The 26,375-nt window shown below is 34.9% G+C and overlaps 2 protein-coding genes across 2 annotated transcripts in view; one reads left to right on the forward strand and one right to left on the reverse strand.

Moving 5' to 3' along the window:
* Window positions 1-2,461, reverse strand: part of LOC121415356 (ileal sodium/bile acid cotransporter-like) — a 16,487-nt gene extending 14,026 nt beyond the window's left edge. Inside the window, exons 1-2 of the mRNA XM_041608537.1 lie at window positions 2,026-2,461; window positions 1-17 (exon numbers count right to left, since the gene is read on the reverse strand). The exon at window positions 1-17 is cut by the window's left edge and continues 335 nt beyond it. Coding sequence (XP_041464471.1) covers window positions 1-7 — 7 coding nt within the window. The 5' untranslated portion in view covers window positions 8-17; window positions 2,026-2,461. The remainder of the gene's footprint in view (window positions 18-2,025) is intronic.
* Window positions 2,462-5,839: 3,378 nt separating this feature from the next.
* Window positions 5,840-26,119, forward strand: LOC121415357 (WD repeat-containing protein 41-like). The gene is made up of 10 exons (XM_041608540.1): window positions 5,840-5,986; window positions 11,578-11,690; window positions 12,652-12,910; window positions 14,201-14,309; window positions 14,982-15,188; window positions 15,876-16,024; window positions 16,760-16,884; window positions 20,201-20,341; window positions 21,174-21,351; window positions 22,047-26,119. The coding sequence occupies exons 1-10, from the start codon at window positions 5,981-5,983 to the stop codon at window positions 22,119-22,121; spliced, it is 1,362 nt and encodes a 453-aa protein (XP_041464474.1). The 5' UTR covers window positions 5,840-5,980; the 3' UTR covers window positions 22,122-26,119.
* Window positions 26,120-26,375: the final 256 nt, after the last annotated feature.

Here is a 26,375-nt window from a genome sequence, read left to right on the forward strand (position 1 = left end):
TTGACATGATCACGAATCTGGGAATGAACGAGTTTTATTTTATTATTATTTCTTAATTTATTTTCCTTCCTTGTTTCGTATATTCATGGCTACAGGTTTAAGTTGGAATACGATGACCACTTTTTCCAATGGTACCAGGAATTTTCTCAAGCAAATTTCTATAGACATGCACTTTTGTCAAAATCATAAAGTTTTATAAGGAATCTAGTTACCGACTGTAAAAACACTGTATACAACCTGGTATGTGAACTGGGGTGTCACGTATTTTTTGTTTGTTCGAACAATTTATTTCATGTTTAGGTTTTTAATTATTACTTAAAAGTTGAACATTGTTTCGATTTGAAAAAAAAAATTAAACTTTCTTTGAGCTCTTAGAACACTGGGCCAAAAGAAACCAGGTTGAATAAAATTCATAACGGTTTGATGTAATTTTGATGAGTTGAAGTAAAACATTTGTTTCTTTTAATCAAATAAGCAGTACGAAATCTGACAAACAAATAGTCTTCAAATTTTGTGAATAACATATGCATGTGTCCTTATTTGTTTAGGATTCAAAATTTGTATTTATCAATTTCCACAGATATTTCAACTCAACATGGTGTATGAAATACATACCAAGATTATTTTGTTAACGTTTGCTATAAAAGTATCTATAGGTAAATATGAATCAACGGTATATAAGGAAGTGTGATCCATTACAAAGCCATTGCTTATAATATTATTTCACATTTTAAAAAATGTATTCAATTTCTCTTTTTTTATATATGATTTCATATCCAAAATACGTATCTCTGGACTGTCATCGAAAGTGAGAACATCAGAGGTTGTTTTTTAATTGTTTCGTACAATAAAGATATCAAAGCCGCCCGATATCATTATTATTGGTGGTAAATGAAACTGTTAATTCACATACACACCGAAGAAAAACATCGTTCTTTGAATATTGAGTTTGGTCCAATCAAATTATTTATCTGTACCGTCCTCTTTATCATGTTTAACTTATTCTTCCGCTGTATCAATTCATTTATTTCATTTCCAGGCAAGATAAACCAAATTTATCACAAAACACTTCAGGGTTGACCAAAACATGGACAACCGTGACCAGCTAAGTTTTTTGTTATAGACAATTTATTAAAGCCAACAAATATATGTAAATAGAAGAAAAGTGACGATGTTGCAAGCATTGATCCGACAACCATTTATGAAAATAGTGACGCAATGAATTATACCTTATTCTAAAAATCAATTTCCTGGTGCGATTTCAGGAACCAGGCCGCAGGCTTTATATTTTTACATTTGCTACGGTAAAGGTATAGTTCAATGTAATGTCCTTGAACATTCAATTTGACAATGTATTATACTGTATTTAATGATGCTAATCCTACCAGCATTAATAATTCCAATGAGCCTGACCCAAAACCCATCCTTAATTACATCTATATACATGACATTGTAAAATGTGAATAAATCGACATCCACCAATTATAGTTCGAAGCAAGAATTAGAAAGAACTGATTGTGGATCGAAAAGTTCAATGTTCGTTGTGCCAATGTATTTTCTATTCCAATTATCCAAAAGCAGTAGAAGACCGAAAGTAACTTGACCCGCAATTCATACTGCATTAATAATAACATTTTCAATACTTCTGTATGTCAAATGCATCTATTTTTTCTCGACCGTTTACAAATAAGATCTCACATTTTAAGTGTATAAGGTTATTGTAGATTGTGATCATATTATATTGCGATACAGAATGTTATTATGAAAACTCATGTTGTTGCAAATGCATGCCGTCTAATAATATCTTTATGAAATAAGTGACATTCATAAAAAATAATACTTGGTTTAAAATAATAATGAAAAAATAGGACATGAAATACTAATGTAATATTCAAATTATTTTTAGTTTAACGGATTATTTCTTCAACTTTCTTGATAAAAAAATAGTATTAAGGATTGTAGTATTAGTGAAAGTATATATAATTATCTAAAGCTATAGGAAGATAACAATACAATAGTACGTACCAACGTCCTTGTTATAAAGTTATAACCCCTTTCTCTTATGTTCTGCTCAGTCTCTTCTGAAATAATCCAAGCAAAAATGTCGTTTAAATACGTTGCATCCTGAAGACCCGAAGTTTTAAATTACTATGAACTGGTAACCAAGGAGGCAAATATTGGTAGTAATGACAAATCAGACGAAAGATTGGCAGCAATCACTGGAATTAACATGACTTTTACGTCATGTTTCCGACAGTATAAGTAGGATAGGCACGGGATAGGCAGTTCGCCATCGTCACAGAGTATAGCTACCCGGATGCCGCGGGATAATTTACGTGCGTAAGTAGAAAATGATAAATAGTGGCAGACAGGAAGCTTGGCCAGTTTTACTTTTCCTTGTTGGTATCTTTCCCCTCTGGGTTATATGCTTCCATATTGTATAGCATATAACGCAAAACTTTGTTTGCAATAATGGAATTAAATCCAGGGGCGGTGTAAGGGAAAGTTTCGATAGGGGGCGGGGCAATGACGTCACTTTGTTAAGGCCTGGTCACACCGCCCGAGCGTTGTTGGAGCGGTCGTGGAGAAGAGAGAAAAAATCATCACCGCTCGCTACCGTTCACCATTTTCGATTTCGATTGTTTTTTTGTTTTTTCCCCAAGTTTGTGAGTGAAATTCGACCCCCTACCGCTCCACAACCGCTCCACGACCGCTCCAACAACACTCGGGCGGTGTGACCAGGCCTTTATTAATTAAATATACCGAGGGAAACGACCCATACTTTTCCTTTTCTTCATCTAAATCCTTTTCTCCTCTTTTTTTCATGTCCCAACTACTTATTATAAAAATCGTGAAGCGTGTTCACCCTTCTCTGTTGTAACGCGGCACTTGAATATATTTTTGGAATGGGGGGGGGTGTGGTGGGGGTCCCGTAGGGGTCATGGCGTGTCTTGCCACTCCATCGCTAGGTGACCATCAGTCGTCGCGTCTGCTGCGCACAGGAGAAAATAATTATCAGCGAGAATTAAGCGTAGGGGGAAGTACCGATCGGGTAGACCATATGGCAGTTGTTATACGAGACAGATAAAAACGGATATCTCTATCTTGCATGACAATCTATCCCCTCTACATTTTAGTCACCCGCTCTCTTATTTCTATATCCAGGAAACAGGTGAAATATGAAATTATTTTTCTGAATATTCTGTCAAAATGTTTCCCAAATTTCGATCGTTTTAATTGAAAACGTAAAAAGTTTTGCTTGCTCGCTCATGCTCGCTCACAACTCTTTTTTATTTATAATTTTGCCACATAACCACGTCTGCTCCCTTAAACTTTTTCGCCCATTACACCTCTATCTATAGGGGAATGAAACCTTTGGAACCAATAGGCTTGTGTAGAAACAGAAAAAATCAAAGAATAAGAATAAAGAAAGTTTGAGAAAAATCGGACAAATAGTGAGAAAGTTATGAGCATTTGAATATTGCAATCACTAATGCTATGGAGATCCTCACATTGGCAATGCGACAAGGATGTGTGATGTCACTGATGAACAACTTTCCCTTTGATGGACTATAAAATACCCTCAAAATGTCTCTTTTTGCTTTTTCTCATGATGATACAAACTCTTTATCCATGATGTATTCTTAAAAAAATATGATTACATGCCCTCATGTAGAAAGAACAGTATGATATATGGATCGATGTGATAAAAGAGGCAATTCAAGTGAAATATATACTAAAGTAATGGGGAGAGTTGTTCACAAGTGACATCACACATCTTTGTCGCATTGCCAATTTGCTATCTCCATAGCATTAGTGATCACAATATTCAAATGCTCATAACTTTCTCTTTATTTGTCCGATTTTTCTCAAACTGTCGTTGATCTGTTTCTTTGATTTTTCTATTTTCACACAAGCTATCTTGTTCCAATGGTTTCATTCTCCTTTAATGTTCCCCCTTTCTCGATTCCCAATCCCTTTCTTTTTATCCCCTTTCATTCGATCTCTCTCTCCTACACACACACTTTCTCCTCGCTCAACGCTCTATCTCTTGAACTGATATAGTACAAGAAGCTTGGCAAATACATCGGTTGTCAATTTCAGCTTTGTCATACTAAAGAATCCTGCCAATTATGGTAAACTTTTCAAAGAATCTTAAAAATAAAACATTTAACCGAATTTGGTAAAGCAGTAAACGCACAGTAACGCTGCAGTTATAAGTTGCGTTTGAATATATATTTCTCAAGGGTCTATCGACGTCATGCTTGTCTGTCTGGGGAATATTTATTTCTTCCATGATAGGACCTAATCTTTACAACTTTCCCGGAATAGATATCAATTAAGGCAATGGGCTGTTTAAAAGGGAATTGAATAATTTAAGCAGTCAATTCATAATGATCCTTAAAGCTAATAATCTTTTAAAATACCTTGTAATGCTTTTTTTAATGTATGGGATTAGTAAGATCCATACTTTCTCCCTGTACCCCCCTTCACCCAGCCCCAGTGGCGTACCTAGGATTTTCCACGGGGGGGCAAATTCGTCCGCCCAAAAATTTACAATTTTACAAGAAAAAAAAAATCTTAAATCACAAAATATAGGAATTCGTACGAGAAAAAAAAAATTGAAAAGCAAAAAAAGGTCTTCAAACTCGTCAGGGGGGGGGGGCAGGAATACGTTCTTTGCATGGTTTGTGACACTCGTCAGGGGGCAAAATGCCCCCCCCCCCGCCCCATAGGTACACTAGTTCCCAGCCCCATTCCCGTCATTGCATCAAGGCCAATCCTCCAAACAACCCACCTCCATGCTTTCTCTCTATAATTACGCATGGCCGAGAAAAACTTATGCTGCAAACTAACTATTCGACTGATCTCTGAAAAGCAAGTATTTCGCTTCCCAATAAAGCAGCAGGAAATAGGCCAACGGAGAGTGGCTGAATGCTGGTCATGCCGGGGAAGGAAAAGAAGAAAAACCCTTTATTGTTGTCATTTATGGATTCCGCTAAAATGATGATAATTTTTGATAATTATGTTTCTCAAACTTCTCTCAATTGTTATTCGTCGCTACATTTCACAGTCCTGGGTGGCGGATTAATGTTTGAAGGGGTGGGGCGAAGCAGAAAAGGAGCACATCACACTTTTTTCAAGTGGGGATCGAGCCTCACGTTTTGGCTCCAAAAAAAGGTTTAATATTCTACTGCTTTCTGGGAAAACGAAATTGTTTCTCAACGATCCCTGGAATAGGTTGAAATTGAGCTTGATTTTGTGAACTTTTTTCTCGGCCATGCATTCGTCATTCATTTTTTACAAATAAGGTCTCATAGAAAGAAGATAAGAAGATTATTTAAGTTATGAACTTTGTTTAAAGAATATTTTGCAGTGGGCAAGGAAAACTCACTCAAAATCGTACTTTACTCGTTCAAATGAAATTTAGTAGCGCCACTTTCCATTATTCTCACTCAGTCATGCGTGCATTACAATATTAACGCTGAAATTGCACTCAAATGAAAGAAAAGCATATCTTTCCATTTACTTTCACCTTATGAAACAGATTTATGACTTAGCAAAAAAACTACAGAGTGATTACGATTTCGTTTTTTTTTTCTGGGACGCAAATGCATGTATATCACCAAGAGCTGGACATACAAAAATCCAGCGTCCGTCCAGGAATGATCTTATGTAACCACATGTAAGGAACGAACCGGGTAAGAAACACTGATCTGTAGGCTATAGTATACAGATCAGTGGTAAGAAACCAACCACGGGTTTTTCATCAAGATGCAGTCTAGCTAACTCTGCGGACTTTTCTTAATTTCTTTCCTCCACTTGCATACGTATACTCGAAGACACCGTAAGCTTATATGAGATTTTCTTGAATCTCTAAAATAAAGTAAAAAGCCGATATTTGAAGGCTGTTACTTGTGATAGGGAAGGGAGAATACACACTTTTGCCAAGTAGGCCTACAGTTGTATTGCATTAATAATGCAGGTAAGAAAACAATATGAATGATAATTACGTGTTGTATTATATGAAACGGTGTTCATGATGTTGTCAAAATTATGTGTGTGGTCCCACCTTATCTAATTTGAGTGGGCAGTGTTTTTAAGATTGATCCTATAGGCTATGTTTCGCAGTAAAGTAGCCAGGGTTTTTCGTGTAATAAAGGCATAACGGGCCTTATCCTGAAATGAGTCACTTCTCTTCTCATGTGTGTCAGTATGTGTGCGTTCATTCATTTGTTTATTCCAAATTCTCATTAAAAAAACATATTAATCAAAGAATACACTATATTACACCACTCTAGCCTAGGCGACACCGCAATACTTACCCGTGTTAAGAAACTGGGACTCCACTCACGCGCATTTGGGCCGCCCTAGCTTAGAACTAAGCTTTCTTTCCGTAAAAAAAAATTATTCTTATGATTAAATAAATATTAATTAATACATGAATACTGTTAAATCGGTACTCACCGGTTCTCTTCTTGAATTTTCTGCCAATTTCCCACGCTGCTGGCTGCAATTCCGCGGTAAATTTCGTCGCCATAGAGAGCTGTTCATGCAACGTTATTTATAAATGGAGCGCCCTTTACGAGAGTTGTTAATGCCGCGGAGAAATCGTTAGGCATTTTGGCCTGTGTTCAAGGCGTAGCTGTTCTATTTTTTTTTATAAAATTATGTGTGAGATCGAAATCTCAGCGAGTAAACACTCTTCCAATATGGAAGAGTGTATACTCGCTGTGATATGATCCCGATAGGGAGGCGCAACACCCCCACCCACATGGGCGCAAACCCCAGGGCCGGGGGACATGTCCCCTCACCCAAAATAGTAGGGGGCACATTATGAAATGTCCCCCTACTATTTTTGGTCATGTCGTTCAAATTCGAAATGTATTTTGGAAGAGACGATCTTACTTTTGGCATGCCCCCTTTTTTTTGCTTGTTTGCTTGTCAAATTTCTTTTGGTCAAGATGACCTTCTTTAGAGGGTGATAAACCTTCTTTTTTTGTTTGTTTTTTGCTTGTCAAATTTTCCAGCCCCTGGTCCCCCTACCTTTGGGGAGAGATTTCCGCCCTTGCAAGTAGACATATACTCTTGATATTGTTTGCGAATCTGCACGGGCGTCGATCGAGGGCTGGGGATGAGGAAAAGCGGTGAGACGAGAAAAAAAATAGAACTTAGAAGGGGAAAGGCGACAGAAAAAAAGTGAACGAAAGAAAAATTAATGGAAAATAAAAGGGAAGAGTAAATAGGGAGAAATGTGATGGGTAAAATAAATTATGGGAAAAGAGGACAGAAAAAAAGTGAACGAAAGAAAAATTAATGGAAAATAAAAGGGAGGAGAAAATAGGAGAAATGTGATGGGTAAACAAAATTATGGGGAAAGATTCTGGACGCACTATTCATGTTTTATCATGAAAAGGATAAGTTATTTATCCGCGAGCAGACACTTTTTGATATTGTGATCTGAAACTGGATAATGATTTAAATAGAGAACAATCTGCGTATCTGAATTAACGTGTGTTTTAGATTTCGACCTAGAATTTGGGTATTCTAAGTAACTTTCTTATCATGAAAATCAATAAAGAGAGCGCAAAGCGCGAGCTAAAAATATATGATATAACAAAGGGTGAATTTAAGCTCTGTAATGCAAACACTTTGTGGGAAAATTGTGAATTGTGATGGATCACAGTTAAAAAAGAGCTGATGTATTTTATTTTTATTACTTTGAGTTTTTACATAGGACCGGAACATGCTACGAGGGCATTATGTCATCATATGAAATTGATGACCATCTTCCTATTTCTCTCGCATGGGAGCGCGAAATGTGTTAATTTTATGGCCTGAAAACTGGACATTTAAAGCACTTTGTAATTATGCATAAGAGGCATTATATATCTATCAATGCGAGCAGAAATCGCGAGTCGAAGTTTTTGATAAACTGTCATCAAATTAGTTTGATTTAGAATTAATATTGGGATATACATAACCGACTAATCCAAATGCTATAGCGTGCGGCGCTAGCTGATACGTTTTAACAATCTGACCTGAATAGGGAACTTTTTGAGAACTTTATGGAATACAGGAAAATAATACGTACCTGAAAATTCAAATTTTGCGAGCGCGCAGCGCAAGCAGAAAATGATAATGTTCAGATGATATCACAGACATTTTTACAGAGCACTTTTTAAAAATCAATTTGTAAATGAAACAAAATAATGAAAGTTCAATTTCCCAGCTGAAATATGTTTTGTATAATGACTTCAAAGTTTGATTTTTCAAGCTCCATATTGAGCAAGATATGCAAATACCCTAAAAGACAATAAGGCGCGAAGCGCGAGCGAAAATTTTTTATCCTAACAAATAGATTTAAAAAAAAATTATTTTCAGAGTCTTCCCCTAATGTTATTTCATTTAATCATGTTCCTCCTCTTATGTTTGCCTTTCTTCTTTTTTCCTCTCTTTTCCCTTCCTTTTCTTTTTTCCTTTCTTTTTTTTTTCTTTTTTTGCTCCGCCAATAGGGGGGCCCGGGCCCCTCGGCCCCCCTGGATCCGCCTATGTTAGCGGTTGTAGGTATAAATCGCGCTCTAACGCTCTAAAACTGTGTTCTCTATCAAAAAGCTGTCTTTCATATTCATTTTGTTCGCAAAAGAATATAAAGTTAATTTCAATCATTGTATATAGTTATCCTGTTTATGATAAAAATACTTAGAAATTGGGTTAGGTTAGGGTTATCAAATTATCAGGGCAGAAAATATATATTTTTTTCTCATTTTGCGCGTCGAGCTGGCACTATTTGATCTGTGTTATTATGTTTTTGATGACATTCATTGTATTCACAACAATAATTATTAAACATTGCGCACGCGCCGTGCGCCGCATGAATTATGTAGATCAGGTGAATAACTTACCGCTACACATGAGCAGTTGCTCTATATATTCTATGTAATATAATATATAGAGCAACTGCCCATTTTTAATGGTCCATAATATACCCACTTTCTTCTTTTTTTGGAACGAGTATGAATTTATCTACTGATATACTGAATGTACAATAAAAGTCATTATCATGTATTTCTTGGCATTTCATTTACTTTTTTTACCATAATTATATCACACAGCTGTTCGCATAGGCCTACGCCGTCACAAATAACAAAACAAAATCTCACTTTTTTTCTTTTTTGGTGGGGGATAGATTTTCCATACGCATACGTACAATTTTTCAAATTATTTTTTTCTGCTATTTTCATAATAAACTTTAAATGATTTCGCCTTTGCACTATTATTTTTTTAAAGACAAAATTACATCATCATCATATCATCGTCACCAACTTCATTCTCATCTTTATCACCACTACCACCATCATTATTATCATCATCATCATCATCATCACCGCCACCATCACCACCACTATCATCTTCACCAAGATAAATCCTGCTTTTTTTCCTTCCTATTTTCCTCTTTTTAGAGGGCACACCACCACGCCCCCTTACTGGATATCCGCCTCTAACGTTTGTTGTTGTATATAAGTTGGCGGATGCCTCATGAAATGAAATGATATAAAATAAGGAAAGGGAAACTAATTAGAAAAAGGACTGAGGAGAAGAAAAAAGAAAGCCAAACAAACAAGAAAAAACAATATCAAAATTTTGTTGTAAAGTCTTCTACGTCAGTTTAATAATTATGTTTTCAATGAAATGAGAACATAAAAAAATGAAACAAGTAAGATGGGCTATACATCGTAGCAAAGAAATAGAGGGAAGCTCCGAGACAATAAAAAGGGTGAGAAAAAGAAAAGACTTTGAAATACTCACAACACGAGCATAATAAAAAAAATTGGAATAAGCAAGGACAAGTAGCTGAGGGACACCCCCCCCCCCTCTCTCTCTAGTTATTTATGTATCAAACTCGCATACACAAGAATTTCTTACTAATCAAAATATTGCGAGCAAAAAGCACGAGCTGACATTTTTTTAAATATTCAAAACTGATAGAGAGACACATTTTAAACAATTCATGAATCATAATAATTATACAACTAGCTTACCAATCGAATCATTCGATTGCGACAAATGATCTGAGAATTAATGCTTTTAGGAATTCATTAAATTAAAGCAAAGTATCTCAACATTAAAATAATTAAGGCGGGCGCAAGGTATCAGCTACTACACCGATAATTTTTTTTTTGACATTTGAAGTATTTTCGGTAATCATGAAAAAGATCGGATATTTCATGAAAGCTCAAATCCCGAAGAGCGGAATATTTTTATTAATTGACTTTTTAAAAAAATGTTCTAAGCCCCATTTAATATTTGATTATAAGTCGATGCATTAAAAGCTGAAAAAATAAAGTATTTTGTGTTCCTCTATCATAATTGTCTTTCTCTTTAACCCTGGTTCTTTTTTTCTGGGGGGAAGCATTTTGGTTAAAAAAAGAGAAAAAAGATAATTGCTGGCTTGTGGACGCCCGGTGTGGACGGTGGTAGGGACACCCCCCCCCCCGTAGTTACGCCAATATGGGACCAAATGATCCTAAATGTCCGAGGCGAAACTTGTGCAATCAAACGTTATTTCTGAATAAATTAAAGCTTGCGCTGTTCAACTTCAATCTCTTTCAGCTAAATTTGCGATGAACGCTGCGTTATGAAATATATAATTATCAACATCTGGCGAAAAGAATAACCGACCGATCACCTGACGAGAACGCGTATACGTGATCTGCATATCAGGTCCGATCGAGAGTCAGAAGTGAAGGACAACTGCCAAGAAAATCAGGAAAAAGTCGTCAAAATGTAAGTTCCCCTTCATTTCTTTCAATTTTTTGTTACTTACTGAAGCATTAATGTATCATTAAAGCAAAATTTCAACAAAAGCCTCAAATTTAGCTAGTACTTTTGTTGAAATTACAATAAATTTAGATCCACATAAATCTCTAACCCAATTTTAGCACTGATGTCGCCTATGAGGTCCATACATGTAATGTTTGGACCTCATTGGTACTAGGAGTGTATTACACATACAAAATTATAGGCCTACCGTACATTTATGATTTAACAAGAGAATAAATGAGAATATGAGGGAGCCAGCATAGGCCAATGGCCTTTCAAAGCGGGCACCCGAGAGTGACCGTAATATAATCATAGAAGAGAGAGATAGATAGTTCGTTGTGTACAAAGTCAAAAGGAGATGAAAGAAGTAACCGCCGCTAACGAAATGAACGGCAATGAATGGAGTGGTGACTTAGTCCTAGACAAAACCAGGCAGGATAATGCCGGCATAACGTTAGTTACAACTCACTCAAGCCACTCAGGCGTCATACACAGGAAAGTGCAAGGCACAACACCCCTGAAACTTCCATGGAATTTTTTTTTAATGTCTTTGTTACATTATTATTATCTCTCTCTTCTCAATCTCGGTTGTGTTTTTTCTACTACTTTTTTTTCAGCTCCCTTCCTGCATTGCGCACTTGGACTAGTTCTATTTCTCTTCCATATTTCCTATCCCTATCCTTTTCCTTGCATTTTCTATCCCCACCCTTCATTTAAATAAATATTGTTTCCCCCCTTTTTTATTTTTCTCAGCATCAAGTGGAAATTCTCCAGGATGATCAGCCTTTGAATCCATACACTGAAATCCAAATTCTGCATGACCATACAGACCTCATCAAATTCCTTTTGCCCATCAGTGAAAACAAGTAAGTAAATAATTCATCAAGCAATCTTTTACTATGATCAAGATTCTGAGAAATTTGATCATGACCAAAGGTTCAGATGTCATAATGCAAATACTTTTTGTTTCACATTTTGAAATGGTATCACTTTTTTGTGATATACTCATGCAACATGTATTTTCAGATGCAACGGTATATCCTCTAGACTACAGCAAGGAGAATGTACATCATTGTCTTGTGGGAAGCAGGGAATTTTGATCTCTTCATCCCCCCCCCAAAAGGGAATAATGATTATATGATTGGTGTAAATCAAACCTTCCCCTAAACTCAGTTGATTTTAATCAACTTTGAGAAGTAGGATTTTGATAATTAGAATTGTCACTGTTGCCATGTTCATTTTTGTAATTACATTCTATATTATCATTTGTTCTTTGTGTGATTATTGATTGTCTATCTCAATACAATATATATTAATTTTTATCTTGCGTCACGTTTTGTGATTTTTTTTTGGGGGGGCGACCTTTTTCTAGATTTAATTAATTAGAAAATCAATATTCTAATTATGGCAGAATAATGATATTTGCATTTACTGCATAATTGCTTGCCAAAGTAGCCATTATGATGAAAGAAATAGCCCCCAAAATTCCGCAATTGCCCAAAGTGGAAAAACAAGATAGCCCCTAAAAATGGAAATTATTTCCGACCCTATTTAAGTAAATTCCTAGTGGATTGATTTTTTAATTGACTAATTTATTCATTCATTGATTCAAACACACTTTAAAAACCCATTTACTCAATTGACTGGGTTTCATTGTGGCTTTGTAAAACAATTGTTTTTAAGAATAAAATGATTCACATCTCAAAGAATATTGAATCCACAATGAGTGCTTATTTGATCATTATATATCAGAAATCACACTCAAATTCCAGTATCACTTTAAACTAAATCACAAATTTGGATTTTGGTTTTAAACTTGATTTTCAGATTCCTGTCTGCCTCAGATGATAATACTGGTATCATTTGGGATGTAACCACAAGCTTGAAGCTATGCACCTTAGTGGGCCACACCCGACCCATCTCCTGCGCCTCTCTCCTAAGACCACCGGTAGATGAAGGGTCTAGAGAGGTGGAGATGTCCCACTATCTCCTCTTGACGGGTTCCTCCGATCGTTCAATACGGGTTTGGAGCACCGAGAATGGGGCCTGTCTTCAGATTATCACAGAACACAATGCTACCACAAAGGTAAAGTTCATGTGAAAATTCTTTAAAAAATGTTCAAATTTTCATTTTAGAATCCAGTCTTTATCACAAGATTTGACAAACGGGGAATTGATTTTTAGATATCTATTTGTTAAAATGGATATTGAAAAATGCCTCTTCCACTTTAAATTTTATCACCAGACAACTTTAAACTTCTATTCAGTCATATTTTAGTAAAGAAGACACTCGCCTTCATAATTACATTTGCCGTCTTCTTTTTTTTCCTCTATAAATTTAAAAGTATAGATATTTGTGGGGGTTTTTTAATAAGAATAATTTTCAAACCTTTCTCTGTACAATTAACCCATGGGAGTACTACCACCATATAGAGGAATATGTAAGGTATATGAACTGACTAGATTATGAAGAGCAAAGGAAATTTGACTTGACTTGTATTTTTAGACTGCATCTTCTTTACAAGTAGATCACAAATATGCTTTAGAAGGAAGCAAATGCAAAAGGGCAATGTCACTAAATAAGTCTGTTCCCCTGAAATAATTTGTTTTGGCAGATTTTGCCTTCCTAGTTCATATGGGTCAAACACTTTCAAATTCCATGGCTTAACTTCGGTCACAAAGTAAACAAAAATAGAAAAATGGGGGCTTAACATACAAAATGTGACCTGCCGCCCCAAAATGAATATTGAGATTTTTATTGAGCTTGAAAATTCATTTCCTAAGCTATAAAATGATATATGATATGTTGTTAAAATTGACCAACATTAACCATTTCAAGTGCTTGATTGAATGTAGAGGAAATTCAGCAAGAGCGTAGAAAATAAGAAGAAAACAAGTTTGGGGTTCACTCAAGCATGATAATGCATACTGTGTAATCTCAATGAAACTTCCAAGCAGTCCGAGAAAGTAGTGCCCAAGAAACTCTTGTATCTTTTCGTTTATTCAATTTCACGACTTCAAATTTTCACAGTATGAAGAAAAATAATTGCTCTTTCATTTAGCTATTTTTTTTAATTTTTGGTTTTTGGAGACTGAATTACTATTTTGGCTATTTGCAGAGAACCTTACCTGGCAACTTATTGGTGGTTTTGGGGTGGTAGGTCACAAATAGTAATTAATATTGCCCACCAAATTCTCACTGCTGAACTCAACTCAGGTGAGATAAATAGGATTAATTCCTTGAATGAACCACGTACTACAAATAGCAGCTTGTTTAGCAGACAGAGTGATATACGGTTCGACTCCAAATAGGCAAGTAGATATGTAGTGCTATATAGATGCCACAATATGATATTTGTATTTTTCTTGACTGCAGGCCATTCTGAGCTTTCCTAACAATGGTTTGTTCTGTACCGGTGGCCAAGATCTCTTTCTCTGGAATTCTGATGGTCGTTTGTTACATAGCATCAACCAAGAAGCTGAAGGTACTCTTATTCTTTATGATATGATAACAAATGTCTAATCATGATGACACATTTGACTTTCATCAATATATGTACAGTATTATTTACACTTTACATTGTAAGAAACGACAACTAATTCTATGACGACCTATGTTTTGGGGTTTTTAATCCTGAATAATATATTTTGTAATCATTTGACTTAACTTGGATTCTTGCATTAGATGCTTCTCTACTGAACTTTTGCACAGATGAAGATGATTCAGTCCTTTGATTTTAGATGATAGTTAGAGACCTTGGAAATAATTGAATTTAGATGTCAGCAAAATTGAAGAGTTTTTTGAGAGTTATGTTAACATGGTCTCTCAAAGATTAATGTACTTTTAGTAATTTAAAGAAAATCCTCTCACTAGAGATGCTTTATCTTGTCTGACATGTCATCATATTTAGTGTAAGCTTATATATAGCACACATAAAAAAGATCCAATCATTCACAAGTCAGACAAGCTCAAAAGATACAAAGATTGTTTCTCAGAAATATGATATGCAATATGCTTGATTACAGTTTGTTTTATGAAAGACTTGAATTCTATCATTATAATCACTGATTGATGCTGTACTTGGATTGGATTGAAAGCAAAAGATTTCCATTTAACATATAAAGATTGTAAACTTTGTATTCATTCCTTTGTTCAGATAAGAGTGCTTGCCCTCTTGCCGACATCAAACACATGCTTGCTGTATGTGATGATAGGTTTGTTGTTGCTGCTGGTTCTGCTCTGGAGGTGTATGGGATAGAGGAACAGATAGGTCAGCTAGGAGCTACGTCATTCCAGATGAAACGAGTCAAAAAGCTTGTACCTCAGCACAGGGAGGCTGTTATGTGTCTTACTAGAATATCAGGTAGAGGATCTTTATGTTATTGCTTTATATTGAGAGATTGGGAGACAAAGTGGTTTATTTGTCCATTATATTTCACATCACTTTTTTCCCTTTTTTCTCTTAGTCAATTATCAATTTTCTTGTTGGTAAGAAAAATTGTTTGACATTCATTTTTTTTTTAGGTTTTAGGTTTTATTTCCACAAATCCGTTATGTTACAAAAGTTTGATAACTTACATAACTAAGCTGAGCAACCATTACACTCGTAGACTATATAAGTATAAATAGCAAGCATTCTTAATCAATACATTTAATACATGTTTAAGTTCATTAAACGGAAAAGTGGAGGAAACCTTAGAAGCAGAATGCTTGTAGATAAGGTAAGATTTCAGAGTCTCGAGTTCAAAATATTTTTTTTTATTTAGAAGAAGAAATAGAGTAAAAGAGAGAGAGGGAGAAAGAGAAAAAATTTACACTGGTTGTTGTAATGTTAAAGTTGTTCTATTAAAAGGCTCCTGGAAATATATACGTTCGTTTGCTGTGACAGAAGGAAAAATTAGTCACTTATGACAATTATAAAAGAGGACATTAATAATGATGGGGATGATATTGATTTGTGGGGAAAAATAATGCTGACGAAGTGTTAATGATGTTGTTTAATAAACTTGTTACAAGCCCTAGATGGTTTACTTTGTAATTTTTTGTGTAGATTCATACTTTGCATCGGCATCCCTAGACGGTACAGTTAAGGTTTGGAATTCACATACCCTAACCACATCAAGACAACTCAATCATATCAGTGAATATGAGAAGAATGGGTTCCCATGGTGCGTTCAACATATGATACCACTTGATATGGTAAGAGAACCCTCTATTGTTTTTTTTATCATTTATTTAAATGGATATTATTAAATGATGGGAATATTCACATGGAATCGAATACTATGGCACTTGTACACTTAAAGTTAAATGACATATTTTGATGATTTCATGTACCTAATCAGTAAAGATAAAAATGACAACTTTGAATTCTAGTTTGATGGACTTTTTGAGTACCTGAGTCCTGCCGGTACTCTAAAATCTTGTGTATATGTAGTTTGAATTCAATTTGTTGGTAAGTCTATAGTTGTTTTGAAGTACTTTTTATTAATTTGCATCATTTTGACCTTACATATTTCTTTTCTATGTATAATATTTGCACAATATTGGGTAAATTGTACTGTATATGTTTCAAACATTGTATGTATGAGGTGTGCCTCTTTAGATAGAATAAGTTGTAACTCTCTATTCATAATCAAGCTTATAATAGACTAATGATTTATAATCTAATCAATAAAATTTTATCAATCCTCAGATTGATTTCACTTTTTAAAATATTTTTCCTTGTAACAAAGTAATGTCAAGGAATGCTCTTGATGCTATTGTAGAAAGTGTTTTGATACAAACTGAAAATTTAATTTAATTTGGCATCGCCTGCAGTTGTTAGAAGAAAAAGCAAGAAATTATCTTACAGGCTCCTTGAACACCATCTTCAATGGGAGTACATACCACTTTTATTATAGATGTTCTGTAATTGACTTGTTTCTACTGCAGAAACACCTGTGTATTACAATTGGATCTGGTCTGGCGATATTTGATGTAGTAACTGGTGATTGTTTATGGAAGAAGGCTCATGCTCATTTCTCAAAGATCACATTCATCAGTGTCATCAACAATGGGTAAGTCATGAATAATGAATGATTTTATAATAATATAGGGTATTTATAGTGTGCACATATCATGGATTCATTTTTCATTTTCATATCCACCTTGTCAGGTGCTCAAGGCGCTCCTATATTACCCGGCTAAGCTAGGCGTTCATAGCACACACAGCTTTTTAAGGAATTACTTCCTACCGGTACCCATTTGCCTCACCTGGGTTGAATGCAGCACATTGTGGATCAGTTTCTTGCTGAAGGAAATTATGCCATGGCTGGGATTCGAACCCACGACCCTCTGTTTCAAAGTCCGGACACTAATCCACTGGGCCACAACGCTCCACATTATGTAAGGTGCTCAATGCTGGTGTTGGTGTTAGGGCAATATATGCACCAATGTCTTATTAGCACCTTCATATAAACACCCATATAATATAAGCACCTATGTAGGACAATGTAAACATAATATAAAGGCAGTATAAGCACCAGCTACAACACCCAACTAGAACCAAGTCAGGTGTCAGGATTGTTGTTTAGCTGCCAATAATGCAATTTTGCATTATAAAGTATAACAAATCCAAGTCATTGTTGAGTCAGTTCATTGGCCCAATTTATTCTCAATTATTTTATTCCATCCTTTTTTAAAAATAGTCCATGAAATTCTTATTCAAAGCCAATCATTTTATATGAGGTATTGCATGTTTATGGATAGTATTGATGTGTCATTGATCCTGATCTTCAGGTAATTTATCTGAAAATAAATCAAAGAACTTCTGCTCATCAAAAACTTTTATTGAATGCGTTATTACTATCTAATAGTCCAGGATAGAAGAGGCATAACCTTGTTTTTTATATATACAATATTTTTTGATGGTTTCTTGTCAATTCGAGGGTGCTGATTACGAATCTGAATGATGCCACTCGTGTAACCTTGAGCATTTTCCGCAAATTGGCAAAATCCAATATGGCCGCCAAAATATGCAAATTACCCATGAAAATCATAAAATTGTCCGCACATTGGCTGTGAAATGCATGAAATTGTGTGGCAGGAGTGAAATACAATCTTAAAACATAATTTTTAATAAAATATTTATTTTCCCGATATTCAAAATGGCCGCCATAGGCCATTGTATACACTATCATGTACAATATGAATAGGGAAAACTAATTTTCACAAAAATGAGCACTAAACTGCAAAAAACGCGATGTATGAACGAAGTAATATACGTAAATCACCATTTCTAACGAGATACATAATTTGTAATGTCATATATGGGAAAATTGCAGTATTTTGATATCTAAAATAGCCGCCATTGGCCCAAACAATATTGCGTACAATTGCAATGGGAGCCAAAAAATTCTCAAGAGTGGTCACTAAAATGCTTATTATGAAGATTAAACAATTGGAATACTGACTATAAACATAATTATTAACGAAATATATTATCAATATGCTATGTATGTGGTAAATGTTGTATTCTGATATTCAAAATGGCTGCCAAATGCCCTAAAAGTATTATACACAATGAGAAATAGGAGAAAAGAAATCACAAGATTGAGCGCTAAAATGCATATATATGTGATAAATTAACTTGATACTGTCTAAAAACGTATTTTCTAACGAAATATATCATTCAGGTTTCAAGTTTGTGTTAAATACTGTATTTCGACTTTCAAAATGGCCGCCATCGACATTAACCGTATTATGTACAATGCAAAGTGGGAAACCAATATTGAGAGGAGTGAGCACCATAAATGCACGTAATAGTGATCTATGAGTAAAATAGTGTCTGAAAGCATCATTTCTATTAAGATATATCATTTATTCTGCCAGTTAGATGATAAATACGGTTATTTTAAAGTCAAAATGGCCGCTACAGTCCCTTACGGTATTATACACAATATGAATGGGAACAAATCATTTGAACAGAATTTGGCTTTGCTTGGTCAAATGGTGATGTATGAGTGGAATATTGTCTGAAAACATGATTTATAACAAAATATATAATATCTTATGTAATTTAGGTGATAAATACTGTATTTCAACATTCAAAATGGCTGTCATATGCCCTTTTTGTGAACATCATTTGTCTCCACCCAAATTGTATATATACGATAAGTGCCTTTGGTGGCCATTTTCAATTAAAAAATGCAGCATTTTATCACCTTAATTACACAACATTATGATATATCTTGTTAGAAACTATGGTTTTAGACAAAAGTTCACCTTTACATCACAATTCACAATTATATGCAGTATTTAGAGTCAAGCAAAGCCAAATTCTGTCAAAATTATATGTCCCATGTTACAATGTACACAATACTTTTAGGACCTATGGCAGACATTTTGGATTTCAAAGTGCAGCATTTATTACCTCCACCATGTCCACGACCCATATGTGATGTTTTCAGTTAGAAATAATGTTTAAGACAATACCTTTACCCGTACATCACAGTTATATGCATTTTATGATCCTCACTCTTGTGAAAATTAGTTTCTCTATTGGCATTGTACATGATTAATGTAGGGGCTATGGCGGCCATCTTGAATTTCAAAATACAGCATTTACCACATAAATGGCATATTAACAATTATGTTTTTAGTCAGTATTCCACTCGTTTATCTTCATAATCTGCATTTTAATGCTCAATCATGTCATTTTTTTTGGCCCTGGCCATTGCCATTGTACATAATACTCTTTGGGCCAGTGGCGGTTATTTTAGATATCAAAATACAGCAATGTGCCAATATTTGACATAATGAATAAAATATCTCATTAGTAATGATGATTTGCATATATTACTTCGTTCATACATCGCGATTTTTTGCAGTTTAGTGCTCATTTTTGTGAAAACTAGTTTTCCCTATTCATATTGTACATGATAGTGTATACAATGGCCTATGGCGGCCATTTTGAATATCGGGAAAATGAATATTTTGTCAAAAATTATGTTTTAAGATTGTATTACACTCCTGCCACACAATTTCATGCATTTCACAGCCATTGTGAGGACAATTTTATGAGTTTATAGGTAATTTGCATATTTTGGCGGCCATATTGGATTTTGCCAATTTGCGGAAAATGCTCAAGGTAACACGAGTGGCATCATTCAGATTCGTAATCAGCACCCTCGAATTGACAAGAAACCATAAAAAAAATTGTATATATAAAAAAACAAGGTTTGGTCAATTTTCTATGGGGCCTATCCTGGACTATAACTTGATATCAAGGTAGATTAGCCTTTATGATGTGATGAATAGATTCATTGGTGAATGTATTCCATGAGAAAATCCCTATAAGTATATCATGTGAAATCAATTGTTATCACTCTATAGGAGATTTCTTGCCACTTGTTCAGAGGATGGTACCATTCGACTATGGGGGGTAGATCCAAGAATACGTGGAGGGAGTGAGGATGGAAATATTGCAGCCAAGGATTTCACAATGCATAAATTCACAGACATTGTACAAGCAAGGTGAGGAATCTTGTCATTGCATTAGTTTGTCCTTCATCTTCGATAGATTTTGAATCCACCATTCAGATTTTTTTCTTGGGGGTACACACCTTCATGTTTCCAGGAAATTGCCTCAAAGTTGTATTTAGAAATGAAACTCAGTGTAAGGATGTCTTTCAGCCCATCAATTTCACTGGCCAATGTATCCATGTCTTTGAAAGAGTAAAACTAAATGGTTTGCTTGGCTAACAAATATGGATAGAACCTCTTTCATTCATTTCTTTTAACTCTGCTAAGCCAAATTCAAGTCAGAATACTTTTGTGCAGCTCAGGATGAATCATACGTCAATAAAAATCTGGGTCCAGTCTCTTGACAGTTGTCAGCACTGAAAAGTTGTTGTTAAATCCAACAGTTAACATAGTAAAACTTTATAGGCACCTGTACTTCTCGGGCAATTTAAACTAAGGAAAGTTATTTCATGTACGAAAATGTTGATGAAATGCAGAGATGCCTTGAATTTAATTTTAAAGGAATTCAACCTAAACACTGTAAAAATGAAGTACTAATTTAGCACTTATATAGTGACTGCACTACATTTGCTGATTTTCTAGTTCAAATTTGCATTAGAAAATCAGCACTCGTAGTTCAGTCACTAAACAAGCACTGTAAGTGCTGAATTAGCACTTCATTTTTTACAGTGTATATGAATCGTCTGCCACATGTGGTTGAATGTTGTTATCAAAGCAAGAATCCAGTAACTACTCATAATTCTGACTTGGATATTAAATGGATATTGGCACAGATTCCATCAATTGTAATAAACTTTGTCCATCTCTTTCTGTCAAATTGAAGTCATCAGAGGAATCCTAAAGAGGTTCGAAGGTTGTTTAGAAGAGAGGAATCTAGGCCTCCTATCCTGTGCTTACAAGGGGAATGCGTTGCCCACTCCGGTGCTGTTCAGATGATACTAGACTTTAGACTTGATGGTATGGCATCGTGTGGTGTAGATGGACTGGTCATTTTATGGAAGGTAAGACATAGTTCTGGTGCAAGTAATAGTTCTGCATATTTGGTCAAGTATAAAGCTGCGAGTGAATATCGATGGTTAGAGAATGTGCTCTAGGGCTGTTGATTTGAAGTATTTGTTACGCCAAGGTTCTCTTTCTAATTTCGGGGAGGGCACCGGCACCCAAAAAGAATAAATTAAGTATGGATCTAACGAGGCCAACTGTTGCAAATTAAAATCAATGCATGTGGGAACCAGTCCAAAGGCTTCAGGGGCTTTTGTGTTGTTTCTGGTTCCACTCTCCTTTAAAGTCGTGAGCATTACAGCTTAATCCCTGTTCACTTGCCCATCCAAACTCAGCAATATCTATGGTGTCCTCTACAAACGAGACTGCCATATCTGTTACCGCAGAGGACACTTTGCAGTTTCAAACGTGCAGGTCACATCATATCATGATCGAATTCATGGAAATTGCTTGCTCCTGCTGGGGTGAGAAGCAGGTATTATTGCAACCAGTATTCATAAAAAAACACCAAAGACACTGTCAAATTGAAGAAAACAACAAAATTCAACATGTCAATCCCTTTTCCATGATTTCATTTCATTGATGTAAGGTTTAAAGTTCGAATGTCACTATTGTGGAAAAGCCAAATGAAAGAAGCTCTGTATTTCTTTTGCTGTTACTGAAGAAATAAATGAAAACAATTTGTTCTCCTCAGGATGGTGAATTAGAGAATGCAAAGAGGAGTGATCTTATCAGGGAGATGCTTCAAGCCAAAAATGGACTCTTCTGAAGAAGCCATCATGGAAGCATCAAAAGGACTACCAAAAGATAAATGGAGGTCTATACTATGCCAACGAACCAGTCAAGATAATGATAATGATAGTTACATTAATATAGCGCTTAATTTTTTGTGCTCCTAAGCGCTTTACATTGTGATTATTACTACACGGTCATTGGATCCTTGCATGCCTGCACACAATGTATCTACTTACTCCACTCCCTGGGGAGTAACAAGAGTTCCAAGGCCCAATTGCTAGACATATTGCATAGGCTTTCACTTCCTACCTGGTACTTCTGTAACACCTGGGTGGAGAGCGGCAAAGTGTGGATTGACACCTTGCCAAAGGACACAAGGCTGCGTTGGGACTCAAATACACAACCTTTTAATCAAAAGGTGAGAATCCAAACCACTTCATCAAGACCGTTCCTAGATGCAGCCAAGCTCCAATATCTGTCGGAATGCTGGAAGCTGTGCTGAGACAAAAGGTAGGCCAATATTGTCTCCATGGGATATTGTAAATAGTGTCATTTGATTGAGCGCTCCTTTGGTCTTTATGTTCATTTGATCAATTGAACAACTGTTAGTTGGATCAACCAATTAAGTGCTACAGTATTGCCATTGTATATGACATAGTATTATTCATTATTGATGCAGGAATTTGTTCTGGACTGGTGCCAGTGTATGAACCATTTGTCTAAAATCTATGTTCTATCTTTATTAATTCAGTCAATGCAAGCATCTTTCATATACTCTCCATTACCCCTATCTTTTTCTCCTCTTTCTTCTCCATTGTCCCCAATTTTCTTTTGTAATAATTGCTTCTTTATGATTATTTTCTTCTCTTCTTTTTTCTTGAGGTTCAAGTTTGTATATGATTTATTGCAAGGGGAAAGGGAGAGAGAGAGAGGGGGGACAGCCAGCTACACAAAAAAGAGAGAGAAAGATGGATATTATTTTGAAGATCACCAAAGATGATGCAATTTTACATTCCCTTTTCCAGGAAGTAACACTCCACTTCAAAGATAATTGACACTTCAGATCTCACGAAAAAAATTCTGAGTTGTTGATACTCCCTTGAATATCATTTACATTCCCATCAGGTACATGAAGATTCTACATTTACATTCCACATTCTTCCTTCTTTCGTAAATCCATGTTTCTTCATTCCCATCTTTATTTTTTTTCATTGTATAAAATATCATGCATCACTGCTTTCCTGAATGATATATATATTTCAGTGAAAAGGAAATCATTGTATCATTCAGAATTTCATATTTTAAATTTCATTTACCTAAAAGTAACTTTCCAATCAATCATGATATATGAAATATTTGTGCTCAGACTTTTGTCTGTAAAGGCTTTGCATCAAGGATGTGATAAGCACTGAATGATTGTAGAGTGTAAACTTCATGCAATTATTTATCTTGCTGGCCAAGATTAATTATGTATCATAGTTCGTAATAGATTGAAAACGATATGAAATATTCTTATTCTTGATTTATTACTTGTTACTTGTAAAACATGTGCATCCCAGATCAATTACTTTCCATTGTCAGTCACTGTCACTTGAAATGAAAAGCTCAGTTCAAAAAAGTAATCCATCCACTGATCATGATATTTAAATTGATATTAGATTATTATTAGGACCTCACTTTGAGCTTGAGCACAAGTTTTAATCTCAAATTTGAGAGTGAATGACAGGAAAACACACTTAGTTCCACATACCCTATAGATGCCTTTAGAAAATTTGGAGAATGATTTTTTTTTCTCCATAGCAACAAAGAAGGATTGGAAACAAAGTTTTGTTTTATCAACTCATATCTGCCATACTCTTGTCCTTCTGTGTCTTGATACATTATGGTCAGATCAGATGTTCTCATTCAAGTGACAGGTTATTTCTTTGTGATTTAAAGTGCAATTATCTTCTTTAAATTATATTAGATACATGCAGTATATATATGAAAAATCTTGGCTGAGAGTTGAAGTTGGATAATGATATTAACATACAGTGTAAATTGTTTTTCATTTATGTTTCGTTGTAGTAACTGTAAGAATAAAACTATAGCAGCCTTTGAAGAATGTCTCGGCTGCATTACATGTAGTGTAGTTTTCTATAGATTGATTTATAAATTAATCGTGAATATTATTTAAATCACTTGATTCTTTAAAGGGAATAGAACATGCATTAATAGTCTAGTTTCATCAAGAGCTACTTAAGGTCCACCCTGGATAAAATGAATTGAATTGAACCAAAAATGTAAAACTAAACAAGCAAAGAGTCATTAAAAAATTGTGGTATTTTGAAGAAAACTTAACAATATCTTTTTCAGTGAAATAAACTTTTTTCCACATGAATAAATTGTTCATGCCATGGGTCCATTTCTGGTGAAACAACATTAATAATACTCAATATTGAATAATACTCAATACTTATAACGCGCTTTTCCCACGTGGCCCAAAGCGCTCACTATTTCACTTAACATGTTTATACAAACAAAAATGAGAATGATATATTAAATGAAGGCATGTGCCTAGAACAGCTCATTTGCTGCTGAAACATTTGCTACAGTCTTAATATCTCAGGGGGCAGAGGGTTAGAGTTAGGATTGTAATAGAGTTTTTTGGTTCAAAATAATGTGAAGGTAATGATTAGGGTTTATTTAGTTTGGGAGGATAGATTTTATGTTTGGCTCAAAATGCATATTTTCCATCGAAGCAATTGTTTCCAGAGCAAATATAATGGAACCCCATATTTCTAGTTGTTTTTTTTAACAGTATAGATTTCATGTAATTGTATCAATAATATGTATATTAAGGAATGTGTTTGATGAGTCTTTTGCTTGTATCAACATAGATATCAGAAATGATTCTCTTAGACTCTTACATGTACATATTCCATTATAGCTTACTGCATGAAAATTGTAATACTAGGAGATTGAATTTATTTTAGTATCATTCAATAAAATATGAAAAAAGAGGGTTCAATACATTCCCAGCTTACTCATTTGCATAAAGCCCAAGCTGTGGATATCATTTTTTTTTCTTTTGAAAACAAAACTTCAAAATTATTATGTCATGATAATATGAAATTCCATTCTGTTTCCCATATTATTTGACTCTATATTTATTCATATCAACTTTTCAGGAGAAATTTGTCATGTGAATAAATGTCTGTATACATGCTGCGGCTAACCTTATTTCCTTCAACTCCAAAATATTACCCTTGATGATATTTTTATAAGTTTATATTTTTATACGAAATGTGTTTTACAGGTTATAATTACTTTCAACTTGTTAATGTAGCTTAATATAATCTATGAAATACCCAGTAATGGTATAGATCATGTATGCTTTAGTTTCATTTACATAACATCTGGTGTGTATTATATCCATTGCAGGCCTCCAGATTTTCTTTACTGAAGAATAGGGAAGGTTTTGCTTAAAGATCGGGAGGAAAATTCCATTTCCTTTGGGAGAGTATTCAAATTGACAAAAAAATGAAAATATCCCAAGAGCTTTGAATGGGAGAAAAAAATCCTCTGAATTATGGGCAGAACAACACAAAGATTATATCTTGATTCGGCCAAGTTTTACACTAGATTATGTTGGTAATTATTTCATATTTGGCTTCTTGGTTTAATACCCCAGTGGTTTTCAGTGCACGGCGCATTCAAGGATTTAATCCTACCAGGTACTTATTCATCTCACCTGGGTCGAGTGTAGCCCAATGTCAATGAATTTCTTGTTGAAGGAAATTAATCAAATGCCATGACAGGGAATGATACTTAAGATAGAGAAAAAGTATTTGGATTTGTTACCTTTTAGCAAAGTAAAAATGGTTTAATTTACATTCAGACTCAGTATTGATTTTCTGTTCTCACAGTTATAACTGTAAACTAAAATGAGTATTATTTTATGCAGTACTATCATTAATGATCATTCCAGTTTATATGTGAGAAAGATATTGAAATTAAAAGGAAAGCATTTCATTCAATGCAGGAAACAAAGTGATATGTATTTTTGTTTTTTGTTTCAGAGGGAGAGGAGTAGGGAGTGGAGTAGTGAGAGAGAGGTGGGGGAGGGGGGGGGGAAGAGGAGAGAGAGGGGGAGAAGAGGAGAGAGAGGGGGAGAAAGGATGAATAAAGACCATGGGTGTGGGGATGACTGCAAGGGGAGATAGAGAAAGAGGGGGGTGGTAGACGAGAAATCATGTAAAAGCAAAGGAAAAATACTTTCCAATGCACAGATCACAAAAAAGGTGGC

This window comes from Lytechinus variegatus, chromosome 5 (assembly GCF_018143015.1).
Source record: "Lytechinus variegatus isolate NC3 chromosome 5, Lvar_3.0, whole genome shotgun sequence".
NCBI lineage: Eukaryota > Metazoa > Echinodermata > Echinoidea > Temnopleuroida > Toxopneustidae > Lytechinus > Lytechinus variegatus.

Excerpts from the sequence above, each read along its gene's own strand:
- LOC121415357 (XM_041608540.1), top strand. Across the intron at positions 11,691-12,651 it reads TTGCCCATCAGTGAAAACAA|ATTCCTGTCTGCCTCAGATG; the intron begins GTAAGTAAATAA and ends CTTGATTTTCAG. Across the intron at positions 12,911-14,200 it reads AACACAATGCTACCACAAAG|GCCATTCTGAGCTTTCCTAA; the intron begins GTAAAGTTCATG and ends TCTTGACTGCAG.